We start from the raw sequence: 19475 nt of genomic DNA, 5'->3' as shown, positions 1-19475 counted from the left end.
CCGTCTCGTACTGAATTTAACCTTCATCCCCGCCTCAATCTCCGTTTCATGTCTTCCATCTCCGGTTCAAACGGAACGAGGCGGAGCGGGACCCTTTTCCCCGTCCTTGTATGCAGTTGAACTGATCCATGTTTATTGGCTATTCGGGGTGATGTTGGAAAATGCTAAAAAAGGGAATGGATGAAGAAGCAGGCTCGGCAAGCAGAGAAAAGACATGAATGTCAGAGTACATGGCATTGGGAGGATATCTACAGGTAGCCGTACGTTGAGGGGACCACTGTGGCGTCAAGAGAAAGACAGGAGGGGACCACTTGAAAAAAAAATTACAACACAAAGTTAATGAGCAGTGCCATAATCTCCGTTTGCTTTAATTGTGCCGCTGCTCTCTCTCTCTCTCTCTGACCTCTCCCTGAAGTCTTGTCTGACTCTGACCATACCATACAGCCGCTCCCCACCAATGCAGTTTCATGGCTTGCTTCCCATAATTAACCATCACTTCCACTCACACACAACATAAGGTAACACAAGCATCTCTCTCTAAAAACAAAGAATTCATGTGAGCAGTGGGAAGCTGGGAATTTGCTGGTTTTGATCAAGTCATGGATGTGGGGAGCTGCTTGGTCTGGAGTATGTGAGAGTCATCACTTCTCTCCTAGAAAGTTAGATTTGATTTGGATGGTGATTTAGTATGTGTTCTTTCTTATTAATTTATGGGATTTTTTTCCTTTTGTTTTAATGGATGCAGTTTGTTATGATTGAGGGTTGGCCTTGTTTAATTCCAGGTATTTGATTGTGTAGTTTGTTTTGGATCATGTGTTGTGTTTTTGTGGTTTCTGTGTTCCTTTTTAATGATTTAAGCTGTTAGTTGTCATCTTTTCTCATTGTTTAATGGTTTTTTGTGGTCTTGGAAATATGTTGATGCATTGAGGTCCTTTTCTGTGGGGTTTGATAAAGGTGGTTTTTCCTGATTTAGTTTGGAGATTTAGAATTGTTTAATTTGTATAGACCATGTTGGGTTATTGACTTGGTTGTGTTCTTTTGATGGGTGTAACGTGTCTTTCATGTGATATTTCAACTGTTTATTTCTAGGCGATATCAAGTTTCTTGTGGAGTGAGGCCACTGGCTGAAATTTCAACTGTTTGGCGCGGAGTTGGTTCACTCTGTTGCATACGGTAGAGTGGCTCGGTTCTTCTACAATATCCTATGCTCTGACTCTTTTTGGTGTTCTGCGTGCAAATTTTTTTGGTGGTTGTGTTTGTGCATCGTTGAAGAATTAACAAGGCATTTTGTGGGTGAGAAGTTGGTGCTTGTACCTTGAAGCTATCCTTTGATGATGAAGTCTTTTAGTGCAACCGACCACAAGCCTTAAGTTGTAATAAAGGATCTTATTTGACATTGTGATTGTTATCTAATTTGTCGTAGCTTTTGACTGTAGAACTGCTTTGGGATCAATGCATTAATTCATTGGTTGTTACCATGACAATGCAAGGCTACTAAGCCTGATTTGATTGGTGTCACTGGCACTAGCTGTTGATGTGCTTCTTGATGCTGTTAATGTAGTTTCTTCAATAGAAAAGTGATATGAGCTCTTGTTCTTGAAGATGGGCTTCAAAGATATCTCTTCCGTTTGATATTTTTGTATGTTTTAGTCAGTGTGCTAGTCAAATGATCTTTTCTCATTCTTGAGATGATTCTATAATTAAGCATTTTACCTAACACAGTTGGATCTTTATTTGAAATATTTGTTGCATAACCTTTAGTTTTCCGATTCTGATGTGGGGTTTTTGTCTGTGTGTGATGGTGGCCTTTTTGTCGAATATGCTGTATTTAATTGTCACGGATAAAAAAGTTACACTATTGAACTGGAAGCACTCTTTCATCTGTCTCTTCAAAAGCTACAGGATCTTTAGTTGTCTGAAATGTTGGGCGCTGTAAATCATGTTCTGATATTTTTTCCTTCGATGATATCGATAGCTGATAGAGCATATGCAGAAAGTGGTAAATTTTTTAGATCATTAATAGGGTATAGGGTAGTGTTATCTTTTTGTTTAATGAAAATGGAAGACATATATAAGCTTCAGGGCTTTGCCCTGTTATTTAAATTCTCATTTAGGATGTGACTTCCTGTGGAGTTGATCTTTGTATAGATGAATGTTGAAGAGCCATGGGGAATGGATGAATGAGAATTTTCTTTATGTTAGAGATTCAGAGATGCTTTTTCCCTCCTTACCTCTTGTAAGTATTTCTGGGAGCTTCTTCTTGTTAGAGCTATACCTGCTAGTATTCACTCTCATCTGGAGTCGGTCAATAAAACTCGCCAGACAGATTGTCTGTCCTACTTATACATGTAAATTGGCATGGGTATTATTTGAGTTAGTGATCCCAACATACATGTGTGCACACTTATGTGTAGATAATATATGTATGTAAATAAATAAACATATATATTGTCATATTTGCACTCAAACACTTGCTAATGTGCACAACTCTGCATATGCATCAGCAAGCTCACACGATTTTTGGATGTAAATGGCTATATGCATAGCTTGGAAGTTATAATTGGTGCGGTTTTGTAAAAATAAACAAGTTTGAACAAAAATGGATACAAAAACAGAATGTGGTACCCATGGGTGTGCAAGCACTGTGATAGTTCTAGCTGCAGCATCATATGTACCAACAATTTGCTGATGAAAGAAGGCATGCCACAAATAGCACATGAAAGTAGAACAATTTTCTGATAACAAAGCTTCTATACATTTGATTTAAATTTATTTGGATAACAAAGCTGCTATACATTTGATTCAAAGTGGAACAATTTTCAAATTTATTGTGATAACGAAGCTATTATACATTTGATTCATACATGAGCATATAGCTCTAAGAGAGCATATTGAGGTTAAATATCAATATGTGCATGATATGCTTATGAAAAATGAAATAGCAATGGATTATGTTCCTTCAGGTGATATGGTAGCAGATTCATTGATTAAAACTGTCACTGAAGAAGTTTTCACTAGACATGTGAGTCAGATGGGACTCAGATATGTCTAAGTGGTGAGTGCATAGGCACGTTTGGAAGCGAGAAAGATGTAAAAAAGTGATGCACTTTTTTCTAAAAAGTACACTTTTGATAGAAAAAATTCCTCCATGGGAGGGGTGGCGGAATGTTTCCTACCAAGCGAAAATTTATTTTTACACTCCCCACTACACATCTCTCCGCATCTCACCACCACCACCCACCACCATCATCACCACCACTACCCTCCTCCTCTATCTCATTTTTTCACATTTTACCACTCTGTTTTTTTCATGCTACACAAACAAGCGAAAAAACTTTCTTTTGGAAAACTTCTCATATCAAAAACTCTCATAGGCAATTTTTTTTTTTCCTACGAGAGTTTTTCTCTCTTCCAAACGTGCCTTATAAGTCCACGACTCCACATTGATTGTTTGAATAATATACAACTCAAGAATGTGTACGAATGCTAAGTCCTAGTTGTGAACAAGCTTGGTAGCACAAGATGCCCCTTATGGCCAAGTGGGAGATGTAAGGTTATGTGGCCATAAGACCTTGGGAGGGCTACTCTAACGGTTAGACCATCAAAGCACGTAACTGTTAAACAAAACATAAATCAAGATAATCAAAATACATGAAAGACATGGTTACATTGTTTGGTTCAAGGGTTGTGACCCTTGGGGTTGAAGTAACACTTCTCCATTGGACATGTCCCAATCCAACCTCATTTTAGGAATACAAGAAGGGCCCTTGGGGCCATATTTACAATGCATGCTAGTGCATAGAATTACCAATTTTTGGAGAACAGGAAAGGCTAAAGGCTGTGAGTAAAGAATCAGTTTTTTTTTTATTCCTTGCATTACTGTGCACGCCTTCGACCTTGGGTCCGCCCTTCCGCACGGATATTCGATCTTACAGGTATTATTTGAGTTAGTGATGCCAACATACATGTGTGCACATTTTGTGTAGATAATATATGTATGTAAATAAATAAACATATATATTATGTCATATTTGCACTCAAACACTTGCTAACGTGCACAACTCTTCATATGCATCAGCAAGCTCACATGATTTTTGGATGTAAATAGCTATATGCATAGCTTCAAAGTTATAATTGGTGCTGTTTTGTAAAAATAAACAAGTTTGAACAAAAATGGATACAAAAAATGAATGTGGTACCCATGGGTGTGCAAGCAATGTGATAGTTCTAGCTGCAGCATCATATGTACCAACAATTTTCTGATGAAAGAAGGCATGCCACAGATAGCGCATGAAAGTGGAACTAGAATAATGTAAAGATGCTTTGTGATTACCATTCGTAATTCAGACTTTTAGGTCTTCGAAATGCTTATGATAATGCTGTGGACAACATTACATGGTTGGTGACATCGTAATCAAGAAGGTGCATTATAGGATTCTAGCCAAGTTGCCTTTTGTGTTACTTGTGGGGATCATTCAAGCACATCAGTGGCTCGTCATGTTGGTAATGAATGACTATCATTTAGGTCTTACTAATCAGGCCAGAAGTAAATCATGAAAACCTGAAAAGGCCTCGCAGTCTGCCCAATCTATAACAGAGCATTTCAGAAAAGTATTGGTTCTACAAAAGGGGAAGATGCTAGCACCATTTTCGAGGGCACCTACCACAAGGTCAGAGGTGCAATTCTTTTCCCAAGATGCTGTGAATTCACAGTGCTCCTCCAAAAGAAGCAAAGTTTGTGTGAGGCTTAGGGCGTGTTTCACTCCCTGTCCACGTTAGGACAGAACATCTTACCCAGGACAGACAAGACAGTGATACTGTCCAGGACACACAGTCCAGTTTGTCCTGGACAGGTTTGAGGCATTTCTTTTCTCTTCTATTTTTTGGTTGTAAATGTACTGTCTCTGCGTGTATGTGCATGTGTGAAATTGTAACATGCACACACACAGGTGAGAGAGAGAGAGAGAGAGAGAGAGAGAGAGAGAGAGAGAGAGAGAGAGAGAGAGAGTTTTGAGTGTTGCAAGTGTATCATAGCTTGAGCCAAGTACACTTGATTACTGAATGCTGAATATCTTTTAACCTCCAATGGAATTGCTTTTCATTCTTTTCAAACCTTTTTTATATGTCCAAAAAAACAAAAACAAAAACAAATTTGAGGCTTACATTTTGCTCCATAATGTCCAAATCACCTCACCTCTACCCAAAGCTTTTCTAAACATCTGATGCAAGCGCGTTGAGGGGTAGGTTGGGGTTTTGTTGGTTGGAAGGCCACATGCATGTGCTTGCTGCTTGTGGCAGAGAGATAAGTATTGTAGAAATTCTAAACATCCACAAACTTCATTATTTTGTTAGGCATGGGAAAAGAACAAAAGGAATGAGTTCCCTATGTCTAAAGACTGTGCAAGGAACAAAGAACAGTAGGGCTTGAGCAAGGGGAAAATTAGTCTATGCGGTAGAAACACCTAGAGAAACGTGAAGAAGAAAAAATGACAAGACTCACCATGTTGTCATAATATAGGCTACAGAGCCTATTAGAGTGGATAAACTTTTACTAAACCCTACAAATTTATTGAATTGATACTTTGGTATCTGGATATATGTAAATGGCTTCACTTTGGAAAAAGATTTCCTATACTATGTGAATGCCCCTATTCTCAGGGAAGATTGGCAGGTTCAGCATAAATGATACATGTATGTTAGCCTATTATAATGATAATATAGCGACAAGCAAACAACGAACACTAATCTGGTTTACCACTGTAAAACATCATTAATATAATTGCACTCTTTTTTTCTGAAGTTGTTTGAGGATTTCATGCCCAAGTGGCTTCAGCAGACTTCAGACAGAGGTTTTTTTCTTGATCCTGTCATTGGCATGTGAATTCAAGAACAAGAATGCTTTGCCGAAACTAAAGTGTCTTAATGGCTCATTTTAGTAACTCAAAACCATTAGTGGCTTGGAATCTGCATACTTAAGCTTTTTCACTTTGAATATTTTATCCTACTGTCTTGTGTTGGGTCTTGCTCTTTTCTTGAATGTCAATAACAAATAACTCTATTAAAGGATATGCAAAATTATTGATGAGATATCATTTGTATCAGGCCACTTAATGGGTTCAGGAATGTTTTCCCATACATGGTCATGCTGTGCATCATTTTTGTGTCTTTGTTCTTCTCGGATTCTCATAAACCATATGTTTGTGGTTTCCTTGATGATTTCTTCTGAGTAATAGTTGGTGCTTCAAACAAAAATTGTGATTAGGACACTGAGCTAGAATATCTTGTAATGGCTGTCTCAAAATTTCAGCATAGTTATCTTTGTCACTTGTGTAATTCATTCTCTCACAAGGCTGGCTAGTCTTGTTCTTATTTGTTATGAACATACAGAGGTCTGTCATGTGATCTTGGCTCAGTGAGTGATCCAAGATCCATCAACTCAATGATGTAGAGATAATTATGTTTCACTCTTGTTATGGTTTCTCTTTGAATCCATTTTATTTGTTAAACATTTTAATGTTTTTCCTGCTAAATCCCTAAAGCATATTGTTTGTTAGAATAATTTTTTCTTGAAAACAGTCTGGAATATAACATTGTTCTTTTATGAATGTTTGAGAAATAAAATTCTAGATACCATGAATATTGAAAATCTATGGTCTCTCTTAGGTAGTTGCTGCATACTTTAATGTGATAGAAAAGTTTACTGGAGTTAGGATGTCACAAAAATACTTGGATTTCAACTTTCAGGGTGCATTTAATGTGAAAAAAGCAGGGAAAGTAAAAGTATGGAGCCCATGCTTTTTCCAAACTTCTGTCAGACAGAAATATGCCTTGGTAAAAAACTTCTCCAAGTTGTAGATTTCTTAGTAACCAGTGAAGTTTCTCTTCTTTGCATCAGCCATAATGAAAAATTTATATTGGCACAGAAGTACCAAAAAATGTTTTAAAGTTCACATGAAAGGTTTCCTTATTTGCAATCAAACACACTCTTAAGAGAAATGTCTGCAGACCTTTTTGGAGGGTAGTTGACTTTCATCTCCTTCTGCCGGGACTGGAGCTGACTTTGATTTGTTTATGTGGATCCCATTAGCAGCTGAAAATCATTCTTGTCAAAGAGGTAGAAAGGTGCTCATATTGTGAAAAAGTGAAAGTAGGCAATTTAGAAAAGAAATAGCTGTTTGAGAAAGCTGCTTGCTTGTTAGGGAAACCAACTAATATCCATCACGAATAAAAGATAATACATTTATCTACGGATTATGCTTGTTAGAAAAGATGATTGATGCATAAAAAAATTATAGCCTATCCCAGCTCTGAGTTTGAAGTCTAGCAGCTCTGTGCTGCCACCTGTAAAGTTCTGGGAGTTTGTCTCCCAAAAGTTCCGTTTGCTTTTTGGTTAAACTGAAGAATACCCCTGATTTTGTAGAATTAGCAGCCAGTCACATAGATACAAATATGGGTATGGGACATATGTCATGGGCATGCTTGGTACGGGATAGCAATTTTGTAAAAGTAGGATATGGTAACACATGATGCACACATATATTATATATGTATGTATGTATGTATATAGGTGTTTGTTTGCATGTGTGTGTGTGTGTGTGTCCGCATGAATATCTTCTCCATACTAAATGACATTTCAAAAGAGAAAAAAAGCAAGTATCTACAAAGTAAAGGATCAATACCATAAAACAATATCGACAAAATTATGTGCATATGCTTGACTATATCAAATACAGGTACTTGTCTCTAAAAGGAATCTTTGAAACATATATTCTACTGTTGCAGCTATCATATCACATAAGTATTATCATGATTTGAATGACAAAGTAGTCAAAACCAGTCTGCGGACATCATAATTGGTAAATAGTCCCACATACTAGTTTGTCATTATTGGACAGTTTTCATACTGTGCAATTTAAGATCAAGGAAAAATACTAGGTAAGGAACAAGATAAGCAATATGTGGTTTTTCTTCTACTCTGCTGGCTATTTCTGAAATGGCTGTATTCATGGTTGAATTGTTTTTGTGCTTCATGATGAAAGTAATTCTAATCTCTCTCTTCCCATTCCAAATGCAGTGAAGATCCACTGACTTGAAAAAGAAAAACCTGAAAGTTCTTGGCTCATAAGAAAAATGATGATCAGTTCTGGAGCAGAGCTTGAAGCTGAAAATTCCACTGAAGAAGAATCCGTTGTTAGCAGCCAGGTCGCCTCCAACATATCCAACCAAGAAACCTCCCCAGAAATTATAAATGTTGCTATTTCCTCCCCCACTCTGCACACCTTCAGTTTCCGATTAAAATCTGAACCAATCTGCCTGGACCTGTCACTCAACTGTAACAATGGAATCACAACTGCAAGTACTTCCATGGAGAAAAAGCTGGATCTGACGGTTCCAGCAGGTGTTTCAATGTCAAGCACAAGCGAGAGCAGCAGTGGCATCAATGCTCCAGGACTTGCTCGCACTCCCCAGCTATCTGAACCTAGGATCTTTTCTTGCAACTATTGTGATCGCAAATTCTTCAGTTCTCAGGCTCTGGGTGGCCATCAGAATGCTCACAAGAGGGAAAGGACATTGTCAAAAAGAGCCCATAGGTTGAGTGTATTCTCAGAGAGATATGCAAGCTTGGCATCACTGTCTCTGCATGGATCTGCATACCGGTCTCTCGGGGTCAAGGCGCATTCTCTGATGCACAAAGCTGTTTTTGACAAGGCTGGTAATAGAGGTGGTGCAAGATTTGAGAGCAGGTACATTGGGTTGCCGGTTTTCATGGACAATGAAGGAGTGGATCTGTTCTGGCCAGGAAGTTTTCGACAGACAGTACACATGAGCAACAGAGACAGGGAGGTTGGTTTTCAGATGCAAGGAGCTCCGATGAATGCTGATATTAACACCATGCAGCTGCCCACTGATGAATCATCAATGCCAGATCTTACACTTCGTCTGTGATCTGTCATGACTGAAGCTTCCTTCTCAGTATCTCCTTGTGCATTGGCGGAATGTTTACTGTACAGAGGCAAGATGGGACAGTTATGTTTCTTTGTTTTCAATTAGGCCGTGGAGTTTTTTCCCTTATTTTAACATTCCATGTAGGACTGTTTGTAGAGCGACCATTATATGTCAAAAAAGAGAAGGTATGTGTATATTGCCATTATCAATTCCTCGTTTCAAGATGAAAATCTCTCTCTCTCTCTCGTGAGATTCTCTCACTGAATTCATTGGTGTAAAACCTCAGGTTCCCCCTGCCAACCAGGGAGTACACCCAGCTTCTGCATCACAGCAACAGACACACCATGGGTTTTGAACTCATGAAAAGTCACCTCAACCAGATGAGCGGAGCCTTAGTAGGCAATTCGCTGTCTTGATTAGTAAAGATTAGAGAGTAGGCCTCTCAGCAACAGATACACACCATGGGTTTCGAACTCATGAAAAGTCACCTCAAGGGTCCCAACAATTGATGGGTGGTGGTCAGGTTTTGTGTAGCTGTCCTAGGAGATTCATTGACTAAATCGTGACTGTTCTCCAAAACGATTTTGGCAACCATGATTTTCATTAAAAATCGCCAGATCGCCAAGTCGCCGATTAAACTAGCAGTACAAAGGGCGATACATTTCCAACACACACACAGCATTGATTGAGAGGGTAAACAGGGTGTGGAGGGAGAGAGGGCGACCATTTGTTGTGGGAGGTAATTGTTATAAAAATAAAAATTATTAATAATTTATTAATGAATAATACCAAAAATATATTATTTTTAAAAGTGAAAAAAAATGTAAAACATTGAAAATATTTCATTCATATTGGATTGTTTATAAGGTAATCTTAATTTAGCGCATTCAATAATGTCAATTTAAAATTATTTAATAAATTAATAAGCCTTTATTTATTTATATTGTTTAAAATTTAGCTGCATATAGTTTATTTACGTGTGTGTGTGTGTGTGTGTGCTTTTGAGGTTGCAAGCCGATGCTGATCGATTTTTATCCAGATTAATCATGATTTCCTGAGGAGACGCCGAGAACGAGTTTGGCTACTATGGTCAGGTTCAGCAGCACATGCAATGTGACTATACCTGATTCAAATTCTACTAACAATGAGACTAAGTTTATGAACAGTCTCGGAGTTTAGCAGAGTCGCCTGAACTGAATCTACACTGGCTGCATGCACACAATCAAGTGTGTAAGCATGATTACCCAATGTCATGTTCCTATAAGTCTCAAGAGAATGGTCCTCTGGCATCAGGTCGACAGGGATGAAGTTGCTTTCAGGGCACGTTTGAAACATGGGAAACTTAGGGGTGTTTGATTGCGGGGAAGGCACTGTCCTCCATCCCCCCAAAGTATGGGGCCCACGCGCCCACGCAAATGAGAGGGTTGACACCGCATACCTGCGCATCCATCATCATTCCGCCCTTCCCCATAGAGTAGGGGTGTCCCAACAGTGCACTCCTACATCAAAAAAAAAGGAGAAACCTCCCCCGACACCAATACCTCCTCTCCGGCATGGTGTCTTCATCGAAGGTGCTCTCTCTCTCTCTCTCTCTCTCTCTCTGTATGTTGTTGAGTGAATCGTAACCAGATTTTAAGGCCAGGGTTTGTTAAATTCATTTTTTTTTTCAAATATGTTTTAGCTTTTAAGGGTTTTGTATTTTCATCTTTGTTTTTACAATTTATTGAGTGAATGATGCTAAATCTAAATTTTGTTTAGGATATGCTTTAGATTTTAGGAATTTTGTATTTTAATTTTAAATTTTGCAATTTATTGAGTGAATGATGCTAAAATCAATTTTTTTATATGCTTTGAATTTTTGGGGTTTGTATTTTAATTCCTATTTTTACGATTTATTGAGTGAATTAAATATTTTTGGATTTTAGAAATTTTGTATTTTAATCTATATCTTTGCAATTTTATTGAGTGAATGTATGCTAATTTCATTTTTTTTCTTAGATTTTCGGAATGATGTATTTTAATCCCTAATTTTATAATTTATTGAGTATATTTTAATCCTCATTTTTACAATTTCTGCATGCTAAATCCAAAAAATTTATGCTTAAAATGCAATTTTTTAATTGAAATACACAAATTTTAAGCATTTTGTGTCCAAGTTATTTATGACGATGAATCAAATGTGGGACACATGTACAGTAGTGTTCTACCTCAACATAGACACCTTGTTACTGTTCTGAACAGGGTCAGAACAGAATTGGACAGAACATGGTGTCTCTGTCCATGGCTGTTCGCAAATCAAATGCCCCCATTGTCTGTCCCCATGTCTGGCTGTACCGCATTTGAAGCGCAAGTAGAATAGTTTTGTTGCGGTCATTTTGTCCGGAATTTAGGGATTTAAAAGAAGCCCTGGGATTCACAAATAGTATCTGGCAGCTTCCTCCCTAGGGCTCGCTTGGTTGTCTATTTTTATAGAGACAATTACTGATGGTTTGTCCATTGTCATGTCCCTTTCTTTTTTACCATTCTTCAACAGACTTTTAATTGCCCATTGCCATTGCAAAGCTTTGAAAACTCTCTCTCTCTCTCTCTCTCTCTCTCTCTCTCTCTCTCTCTCTGAATCCGAACTCCTCCGACTCCCCCATGCATTAAGTTGTTCTGGATCCAACTAGGGATGGCAGTGGATCGGGGAGATGGGGTGGGGGACAAAGTCTCCACCCCTGCCCCATCTCAAAATTTTGCCCTCCATCCTTATCTTAATATAGTTGTCTCCATTTCCGTCCATGTCGCCATCCCTGTCTCAAACTAACTTTATTCCTATTTTAAGAGGATTAAGAAGAAAATAAAGAGATGAAGAGTTTAGGGTTAGGAATATATGTATATATATAAAGATTTTATAATATATAAGGGTATATTAATAATTTCATTATCAGGGATCGAGGATGAGGGCAAGAGTAAGTTCATCCCTACCTTCATCTCATACGGGGTGAGTTCAGACAAATTCTTGTTTTTTCCTGATCCACTGTCATCCTTAGATCCATCCACCATCTCTCTCCCTCCAAATGGATTAGATCTAGAATAGAGGTTTTGCAATTTTTTACTATTCTAAATCCACAGCCTCCTCACCGCTCTCTCTCTCTCTATAAACTAGTCATAGCCACACCTACAGAGAAGGGAAATTTTCAAATACCTCTCAAACTTTTTGCGCTAATTCATGTGCACACCAAACGTTCTAGAGTTTGCAAATACCTACCAAAATTTTTACCTCGGTTACAATTTAATTACCTCTAATTAATTGAGTTATAATTTTTTTTAAATGGCCATGCTACCCATATGTTTTGCCATATGAGAAGGCCTAGTTTTCAGGAATTTTTTTTCACTTGTCACAAGTCGTGATATATGATCTCTCTCTCTCTAGGCTCCATCTCGCTCGCTCTCCCTCTGCACTTTCTATTCCAACTTGCTTTCTCTCTGCATTTCGGCTTGATCGGGCTCTATCTCTGCACATTAGGCTCCATCTCTCTCTCTCTCTCTCTCTCTCCTTTGTTATTTAACGCTTTCTGCTTCCTGCATCCTCCTTTTGTCTTAGACCATAGCCAGGTTGTCATTCGTTGGGGGGAAGGTTTTACCTCTGCAAGGACTTTCATCTTTGAAAAGTGGTGGCTGAAGGAGCCAAACTTCGAATTTGTGGTCTACCGTTCATGGAGCAAGCCTTCTACTGTGGTCAGGGCCACCGTCCGATGCTATGAGAAGCTTTTCCGCCTCAACTGCGACATCAAAGCTTAGCTTCCGAATCATAATATTAGTAAATTCCAGCAAATGGATGCCTGGGAGTAAGAGTTGTCGACCATTTATCATTCTATGTCATTTCCGGACTCTCTTTCCGATTCGACTATTCAAAGCTTAAAGGCTAGATCCACTGAGCTTTCTTCACTTCTGCAAACATGACGGATCAAGGATAAAATTCAATGGAAACAACGGGCGATGGTGCATTGGCTTGCAGTTGATGACAACAATACTAGCTTCTTCCACTCCTACGCTTCGCACTGCCACAGGAGGAACGTTATTCCCTCTATCTCCATTGGGGGAGTCAGCTACTCCGCTGACAATGTCCTTCCAACAGTTTCTCACTATTTCAAGACCCTTTATACTGCCCAAATATCCATCGACGACACTATTGGCCCTCTTCTCATATGGGCAATTCATCAATCTCAAGCCAGAGCTATGCAATCTAAGTTCGTTGACGCTGAAATCATTTTGGCTATCAACGGTATTTCAGGATGGAAAGCTTCTTGCTACGATAGCTTTTTCGTGAATTTCTTCCGTATCTTTTGGTCTTGCATTCAGCATGACGTTATCAATGTTTTTGTTGAGTTTCATCGCAACTGTCGACTCCAAATTCACACGCACTTAACCATTGTCTCTCTCATCCCAAAGGACGTGGCAGCCTCTGATATCTTGAGGTTCTGTCTAATTTCGGTTATGAGTGCGCTCTACCACATTATTGCTAAGGTTTTGGCCAATAGGCTCAGAGTCATCGCTGCTCAAATCTTTTCAAACTCCTAGTTCACTTTTATCTCCCACAGGCAGATTCAACACTCATTCATCTTGACATCGAAAGTTCTTCACTCTTTGCATATCAGCGGCCAACCTTTCTTCTCTCTCAAGCTCGACTTCCATAAAGCCTTCGACTCGGTCCATTGGCCTTTCTTATTCCACATGCTTACCAACTTCAGTATCGGTAGTTGTTTCTCTCGATGGGTGCGCGAGTTGGTTACAAATGTTCACTCTTTGATTAAGCTTAACAGAGCAAGAGGTAGACAGTTCAAGCTTGGGTGCGACATTCAATAAGGCTGCCCTCTTTTTTTTTTTGTTATTTAACGTCATCGTCGAGGGTCTCATGGTGTTGTTCAAGAGGGCAGCGGATAAAGGGATAATCGATCACATCGGCATCTAGGAATTCCCCTATCATATTCTCACCTATACTGACGACATGATCATTTTTTGCCATGCTTTCGTGCAACAGATGATGAGATTCAAGCTCATCCTTTTGTTTTTTTTTCTCTCTTTCGGGTTTATCCCTTAATGACAGTAAATGCTGCCTATCCATGTTCAATGTTCCATCTTCTTTGCTGGCCGCCGGACAACAAATTTTTAGCTGCGCAACTTCGGATTTACCTATTTGCTATATGGGTCTCCCTTTATAAATAAAGCGCATCCCCTCAACCGCTTGCACTGCCACTATCCAAAAAGTCCACACCAAAATTTCTTTCTGACAGGGTTCCTACCTTTCCATCGCCGGTTGACTTACCCTTATTAGACACGTCTTGTCCTCTATCTCAAAATTTTTTATGTCTATGTTTCTGATGCCCAAGGGTGTGGTGAAGAAGTTCTTCAGTTTGATGGCAGATTTTCTTTGGTCTGGTTGCCACATTCGGACTAAGCGCCACCTGGTTGGATGGAACTCGTTGGTGTTACCAAGGCGTATGGCTGGTCTGGGGATCTTCGCTCCCAGACTAAGGAGTATTACTCTAATCGTGAAGCAATGCTGGATGACGCACCGTCCAGGCAATTCGTGTGCTCCTCTGCTCTATGCTAAGTACGGTTTCCTTGAATCGATTCATTATATCTGTTGTCTCCGCAGGCTTCATATCTCGCACTTACGTCACATGTGGCTTAAGGCCATATCTTTTGTCCTCATCCAAGATGGTGATCTCGATCCTCACGCGTAATTTTTGCAATGAGCAATTGCGCTTAGTGACGTTTTGTGCACCAAAACTCTGTATCAGTCTCTTCTTTCTCATGGGGCTGACCGGCTTCCTGAGCATCTTTTATGGCCAATGGGCCAACTCCCCGCTCTCGGTTCTTAGCCTCGTTAATTTTACACAATAGGGTATAGACAAACAACTTTCTTAAGAAGGTGGGTTTTCAGTATCCGAGTAGGTGCGTCATTTGCCAAGCGGCGAAAGAATCCACCTACCATCTGTTTTGGGCCTGCCTAATCTTTGTGGATCTCTTTAAAAGTACGTGGAATCAGCCTGAAGTAATCGTAAGACAGAAATCCTTCACGCTCGACCTTCTGTGGGGTCCGCCACGGGTTCGCAGTTGCGGCTGATCTGGAGAACTTGACTTCTTACTTCTTGGTGGGCTGTGTGGATGACTCGCAACAATGTGATCTTCCGTCAAATTCTGGTTGCTTTCAATAAGCTCGTCCATTGCATCTTGGCTGATGTGTATGCAATTTTGCACCTTTCCTCCCATGTTATCCACCCTCTTCAGCAGCCTTCTCTTCCTCAAGACCCTGGCTGATCTTTGTGTTCACCTATTTTTATGTTTTGCATTCATGCTTTCGGCCCTCTGTTTTGGGTATGTTGTTTTTTGTTTCCGCGGGCTCAACTTGATCCCCTCCCTTAGTAATGTTGATCTCTCTCTCTCTCTTAGTTGCAGAGTAACTGCCAACGACTGAAAGTTTTTTTTCTTTTATCTAACCTTAAAAAAAAAAAAACATGGGTTCTCGTGCCTCTTTTAAGGCTATTTTTATCAGAAAGAAAGTGGAAAAAGATTAACCTGACATACAATATCTTTATTCACTTTATTCTGGTTGCCCAACTCTTGAGGAAGTGCTTCCTTAAGCTGGTTTGCTTCCAAGGTGCTGTATTTTTAACAGACTAAAAAAATACAAGGTCATGTTTAAAGGGCGATCAGAGCCCGTGCATTCACTTGGTGGGACAGTCATCTGTTTAGAAACAATGTATGGTATTAGACAAAGAAACCAACCGGTATGTGGCATGGATATGTGGTACCATCCAGACAACACAAAAAACGACTACGTTACATAACCAACCTCCCCAATACTTGTGAACAAATAAAAAACAATTAGACAAAGAAACCAACCGGGGAGAGCTCCTATGATGGTTCTAGCATGCAATGAATGGAATGATCATCAACATGAAGGTTTCATATGACGCAGTTGCAGATCCTGTACAACGTGGATCTTTCTCCTTAACTTCTCAGTCAATTCCTGTGAAGAAAAAAAATGATATAAATATGAACATGAACGGAGATAACTAGCTGATACCATCGAGTAACACTACCTTGATTAACAAAGGTTCTGCAGTTTTCCAAACCATAGAATCATGTAAAATCATGACATGGTTGTTTCAACTGATTGCTGTTAAAATCCTTGTTTGAAAGAGAGTTTAAATGCAACTGATTCCTGAGGCCGGATGGTTATTTCAAAATCCTGATTGGCATGGTTTTGAGGACTATATTCAAAATCCTAGCATGGTTTTGAAGACTATAATTTTTTTTTTAAAATGTCTAACAACAAGCTTCGTGTATCAGTTAGTGTTTTGTTGCTTGTTGGAAAGGTCAACGGTTATCATGGTAGTTAATAAGCTTTTTACTAAATACATTCAGTTGACATCCCTATACACAGTCAAACTTTGTACATACTTTTAGAATAAAGGCACATTAGTAATTTAATTTCATCAGTTACAGGAGTAAAATGGTAACTTCAACACATGAGAGCAAAGGCCCAGGATCGAATCCCTCCGACACATGGGGCGGATCTTGTTCTGGTAGGGGTCCGCCTAACCCCAGCTTGCTTATCAAAAAGAAAAAAGAAAACACGAGAGCAAAGTCCACATCCACGTCTTTCTCGTACTTGTATTTCACTATTGATTGCTTTGTTTAACATTTTGAGGCCATTGATAGTGCTGATTTCAAGCAAGTACCATCAACTAATTGTGGGAAGGCTGCTCATCATTCACTGCTAAGAGAATGCGTGATGGTTTTATTGCATAATGGGGCACTAATAATTGAAGATATTATGATTATACGTACCGCACCTTTCACTATTTCCATTGCACCATCATTGTCTATTCAACAAAGTTGACTAGTGGGACAGTAAAAAGTCTTGAGCTATTCACAAGATTCCCACTGTGTAGGTATGCATTTCTCTTCCCAAAGAAAGAAACTGTTGTTTTTCCTAAAATTAGATTCAGTCTGATCGTTAGAATAATTAGACCAAACCTTTGACATTAGTACTGTTAAATATAGAAACAAGGCCATTTTTTACATTGGTTGGTCCACTATTATGACAATGGAACTCTCACTGAGAACTGTGTCACTTAATGCCCCCCCCCCCCCCTGTAAGGTAAAACTCTGGGTTGAGGGTGTGACTATCCAGTCTATTGTAATCAACTTCAAAATGTCCAGACTCTAGAGGCCCCGGACCTAGCGAATTTGATTTTTTTTTCGGATCAAACTTGTGACAGGTATTGCTAGGAATGATTTTCCTTCCCAACCCAACATTATGTTGCTTTTTCCTCTCACTAAGGGAGTCTTTTTTTTCCTTCCCACCGAGACAAGTTTCCCATACCCGAAGATCCAGTATGGATGCCGGGAACTACCGCTTGACAGTCATGCTTTGGCCTACGTCTGTTGTTTAGCCTCAGTACTCCATTGCTTGGTTCATCTGCTTTAGGCTTATCACCTGTTCTTTATGTTCTAGAAGCAGAATTATACTTTTATTATCAAAATATAGATATGGAAAAGAAACAGCCAATAAAGCTGCTCATGTGCGGCCAATTAAGGCTCAATCTTAATAGGTTCCTCACCATTTATTAAAAAAAAATGTAACTAGTTTCCTAGTAGTGACATAACATTAGTGCCATGATGCCTTCCTTTGCTTAAGGCTCAATCTTAATAGGTTCCTCGCCATTTATTAAAAAAAAACAGTAACCAGTTTCCTAGTAGTGACATTAGTGCCATGATGCCTTCCTTTGCTTAAGGCTCAATCTTGATAGGTTTCTCACAAGATTCATAGGGAAAAGAAAATGTTTGAGAGAATTCATTAACTAAATGTGGTCTTTTCTGTGGATAGATGACCCAACCTATGGTGTCAAATATGGGGATTGTGATTGCTGGTTGCTTGACATGTAACGGGTTTAGGTATAGAAGGTTCACCACAAGCTTTACTCGCAACCTCCTTGACAAAAGGTCCTGAAATATGCAAAAAGTAGGGAAAAAAATTGCAGCACAATTGAAACTTTTGGTTAGTTGACACTGAAAGTAGATTGAATTGAAAAAAGAGAACATGGAGCACTTGGGATAATGTGAGATTGGAGGATATACATGACGCATTGTCTGTATGCATAACTTCTAATCTTTGACCATGAGGGAGACAGACGGGTTTAAGGTCGAGAGTATATTTTACATTTGACAAGACTTCTAACTGGACCATCATGTGATCACACCCCCCGCTATCTATGATCCAAGAATGAGAATGTGATGGAAGAGAAAGGAGGGCATTACGTTGTCGCATCATTCATATTGAGAAAAGAAATGAGTTCCTTACGTTGTGCGTCCGTCAATTGAGCAAACGGGTTGGACACACCACCAGACCTGCTACCATCAGATTGTTGCCTTTCTAGCGACGCTGCATTGGATGCCGAACTTGGCTCTTCCACGAATCCACAGTTCGTGGCTCGTTCGAGTTCTTAAGTAGGTGATTTGCTGGATAACCATGTAAGGCATAACATCGGGCCTTGATGTGGCCGATCATGCCATAATGATCACACTTTGGCCTTTTGGTGATTTTTGGGGTTTTGCGTGTTCATATTTTGTCGATTGAAATTGGGTTTGAACCTCACTAGAAATGCAGATGAATCAGAATTATTGGTGGACTGCAACGTACATTGTTTTTCGTCTTGTACAAGAGTAGCATATACCTTTCCAACATGAGATAGAGGTTGTGTTGCCAAGATCTGGCTTCACATTGCCAAGAAACAGTCATTCAGTCCCATGAGGAACTGGTACATGTTTCCTGTTGAAGATGTTCATTGAGCTCTGAAATCACGTATGCGTGCAGAAACACTAATGAACACGGACACCACCATGTACGTGGTTCGGCCAATCTCGGCCTACATCCACGGGAGCACCTGCTATCTTCTCATTCAATTCAATACGATTAGAATTACAAGCACCAGGGCGGAAAATATATATGCCAGGAATAGACAAGATAATTGTGAATCGGATAGGATAGGCACAACGTAGGATGGTGTAACGAAAAAAAGAAGAGGGTTGTGTATGTTCGCCCCCGATGATTCACTGAATCCCACGTCCGTGTTCGGGGGATCGAATGAGCGCCACGTATTCATGCACATGGGGCTCGTATTCCCGTGTATGTTGACATAACTTTGCATCGGACTCTGGTGCTGTTGCAAAGACTTAATCACCCTTACTTGCTTTTCTTGCTCTGAAATGACGGTTCAAGGAAATGACAAAAATATCCTTCATTCAAAAGTTGTGAAACGACGGGTGGGAAAAAGGACAAAAAAGTCCTCCATCCAGAAAGTTTGATGTTAACCATTTAAAGTGGAGACGTTCGCCTGCGCCATCTGCTGTAACAGTTGCTCCCATTATCAACCCAAACTTTGCCTTCGTCTCCAGTCGAGCTTTCGCCTTGTTTTTTATTCTGTTGTACAACACACTATCGCCTTCTCGTGCCTGCCTTGTGTTACAAAACA

General features: G+C 39.5%; 1 protein-coding gene across 2 annotated transcripts; it reads left to right on the top strand.

The window, feature by feature from the left end:
• Nucleotides 1-501: 501 nt before the first annotated feature.
• Nucleotides 502-9155, top strand: LOC149816278 (zinc finger protein 7-like). Of its 2 annotated transcripts, none has more exons than XM_089987672.1 (2): nucleotides 502-686; nucleotides 8075-9155. In XM_089987672.1, the coding sequence occupies exon 2, from the start codon at nucleotides 8131-8133 to the stop codon at nucleotides 8944-8946; it is 816 nt and encodes a 271-aa protein (XP_089843798.1). In that variant the 5' UTR covers nucleotides 502-686; nucleotides 8075-8130; the 3' UTR covers nucleotides 8947-9155. The 2 variants fall into 2 exon arrangements, with proteins under 2 accessions (XP_089843798.1, XP_089843797.1); XM_089987671.1 differs by lacking the exon at nucleotides 502-686 and adding an exon at nucleotides 910-1173.
• Nucleotides 9156-19475: the final 10320 nt, after the last annotated feature.

The sequence above is a fragment of the Nuphar pumila genome, chromosome 14 (genome assembly GCF_984573655.1).
Source record: "Nuphar pumila chromosome 14, dmNupPumi1.hap1.1, whole genome shotgun sequence".
NCBI lineage: Eukaryota > Viridiplantae > Streptophyta > Magnoliopsida > Nymphaeales > Nymphaeaceae > Nuphar > Nuphar pumila.
This window is presented reverse-complemented; position numbering and strand designations above follow the sequence as displayed.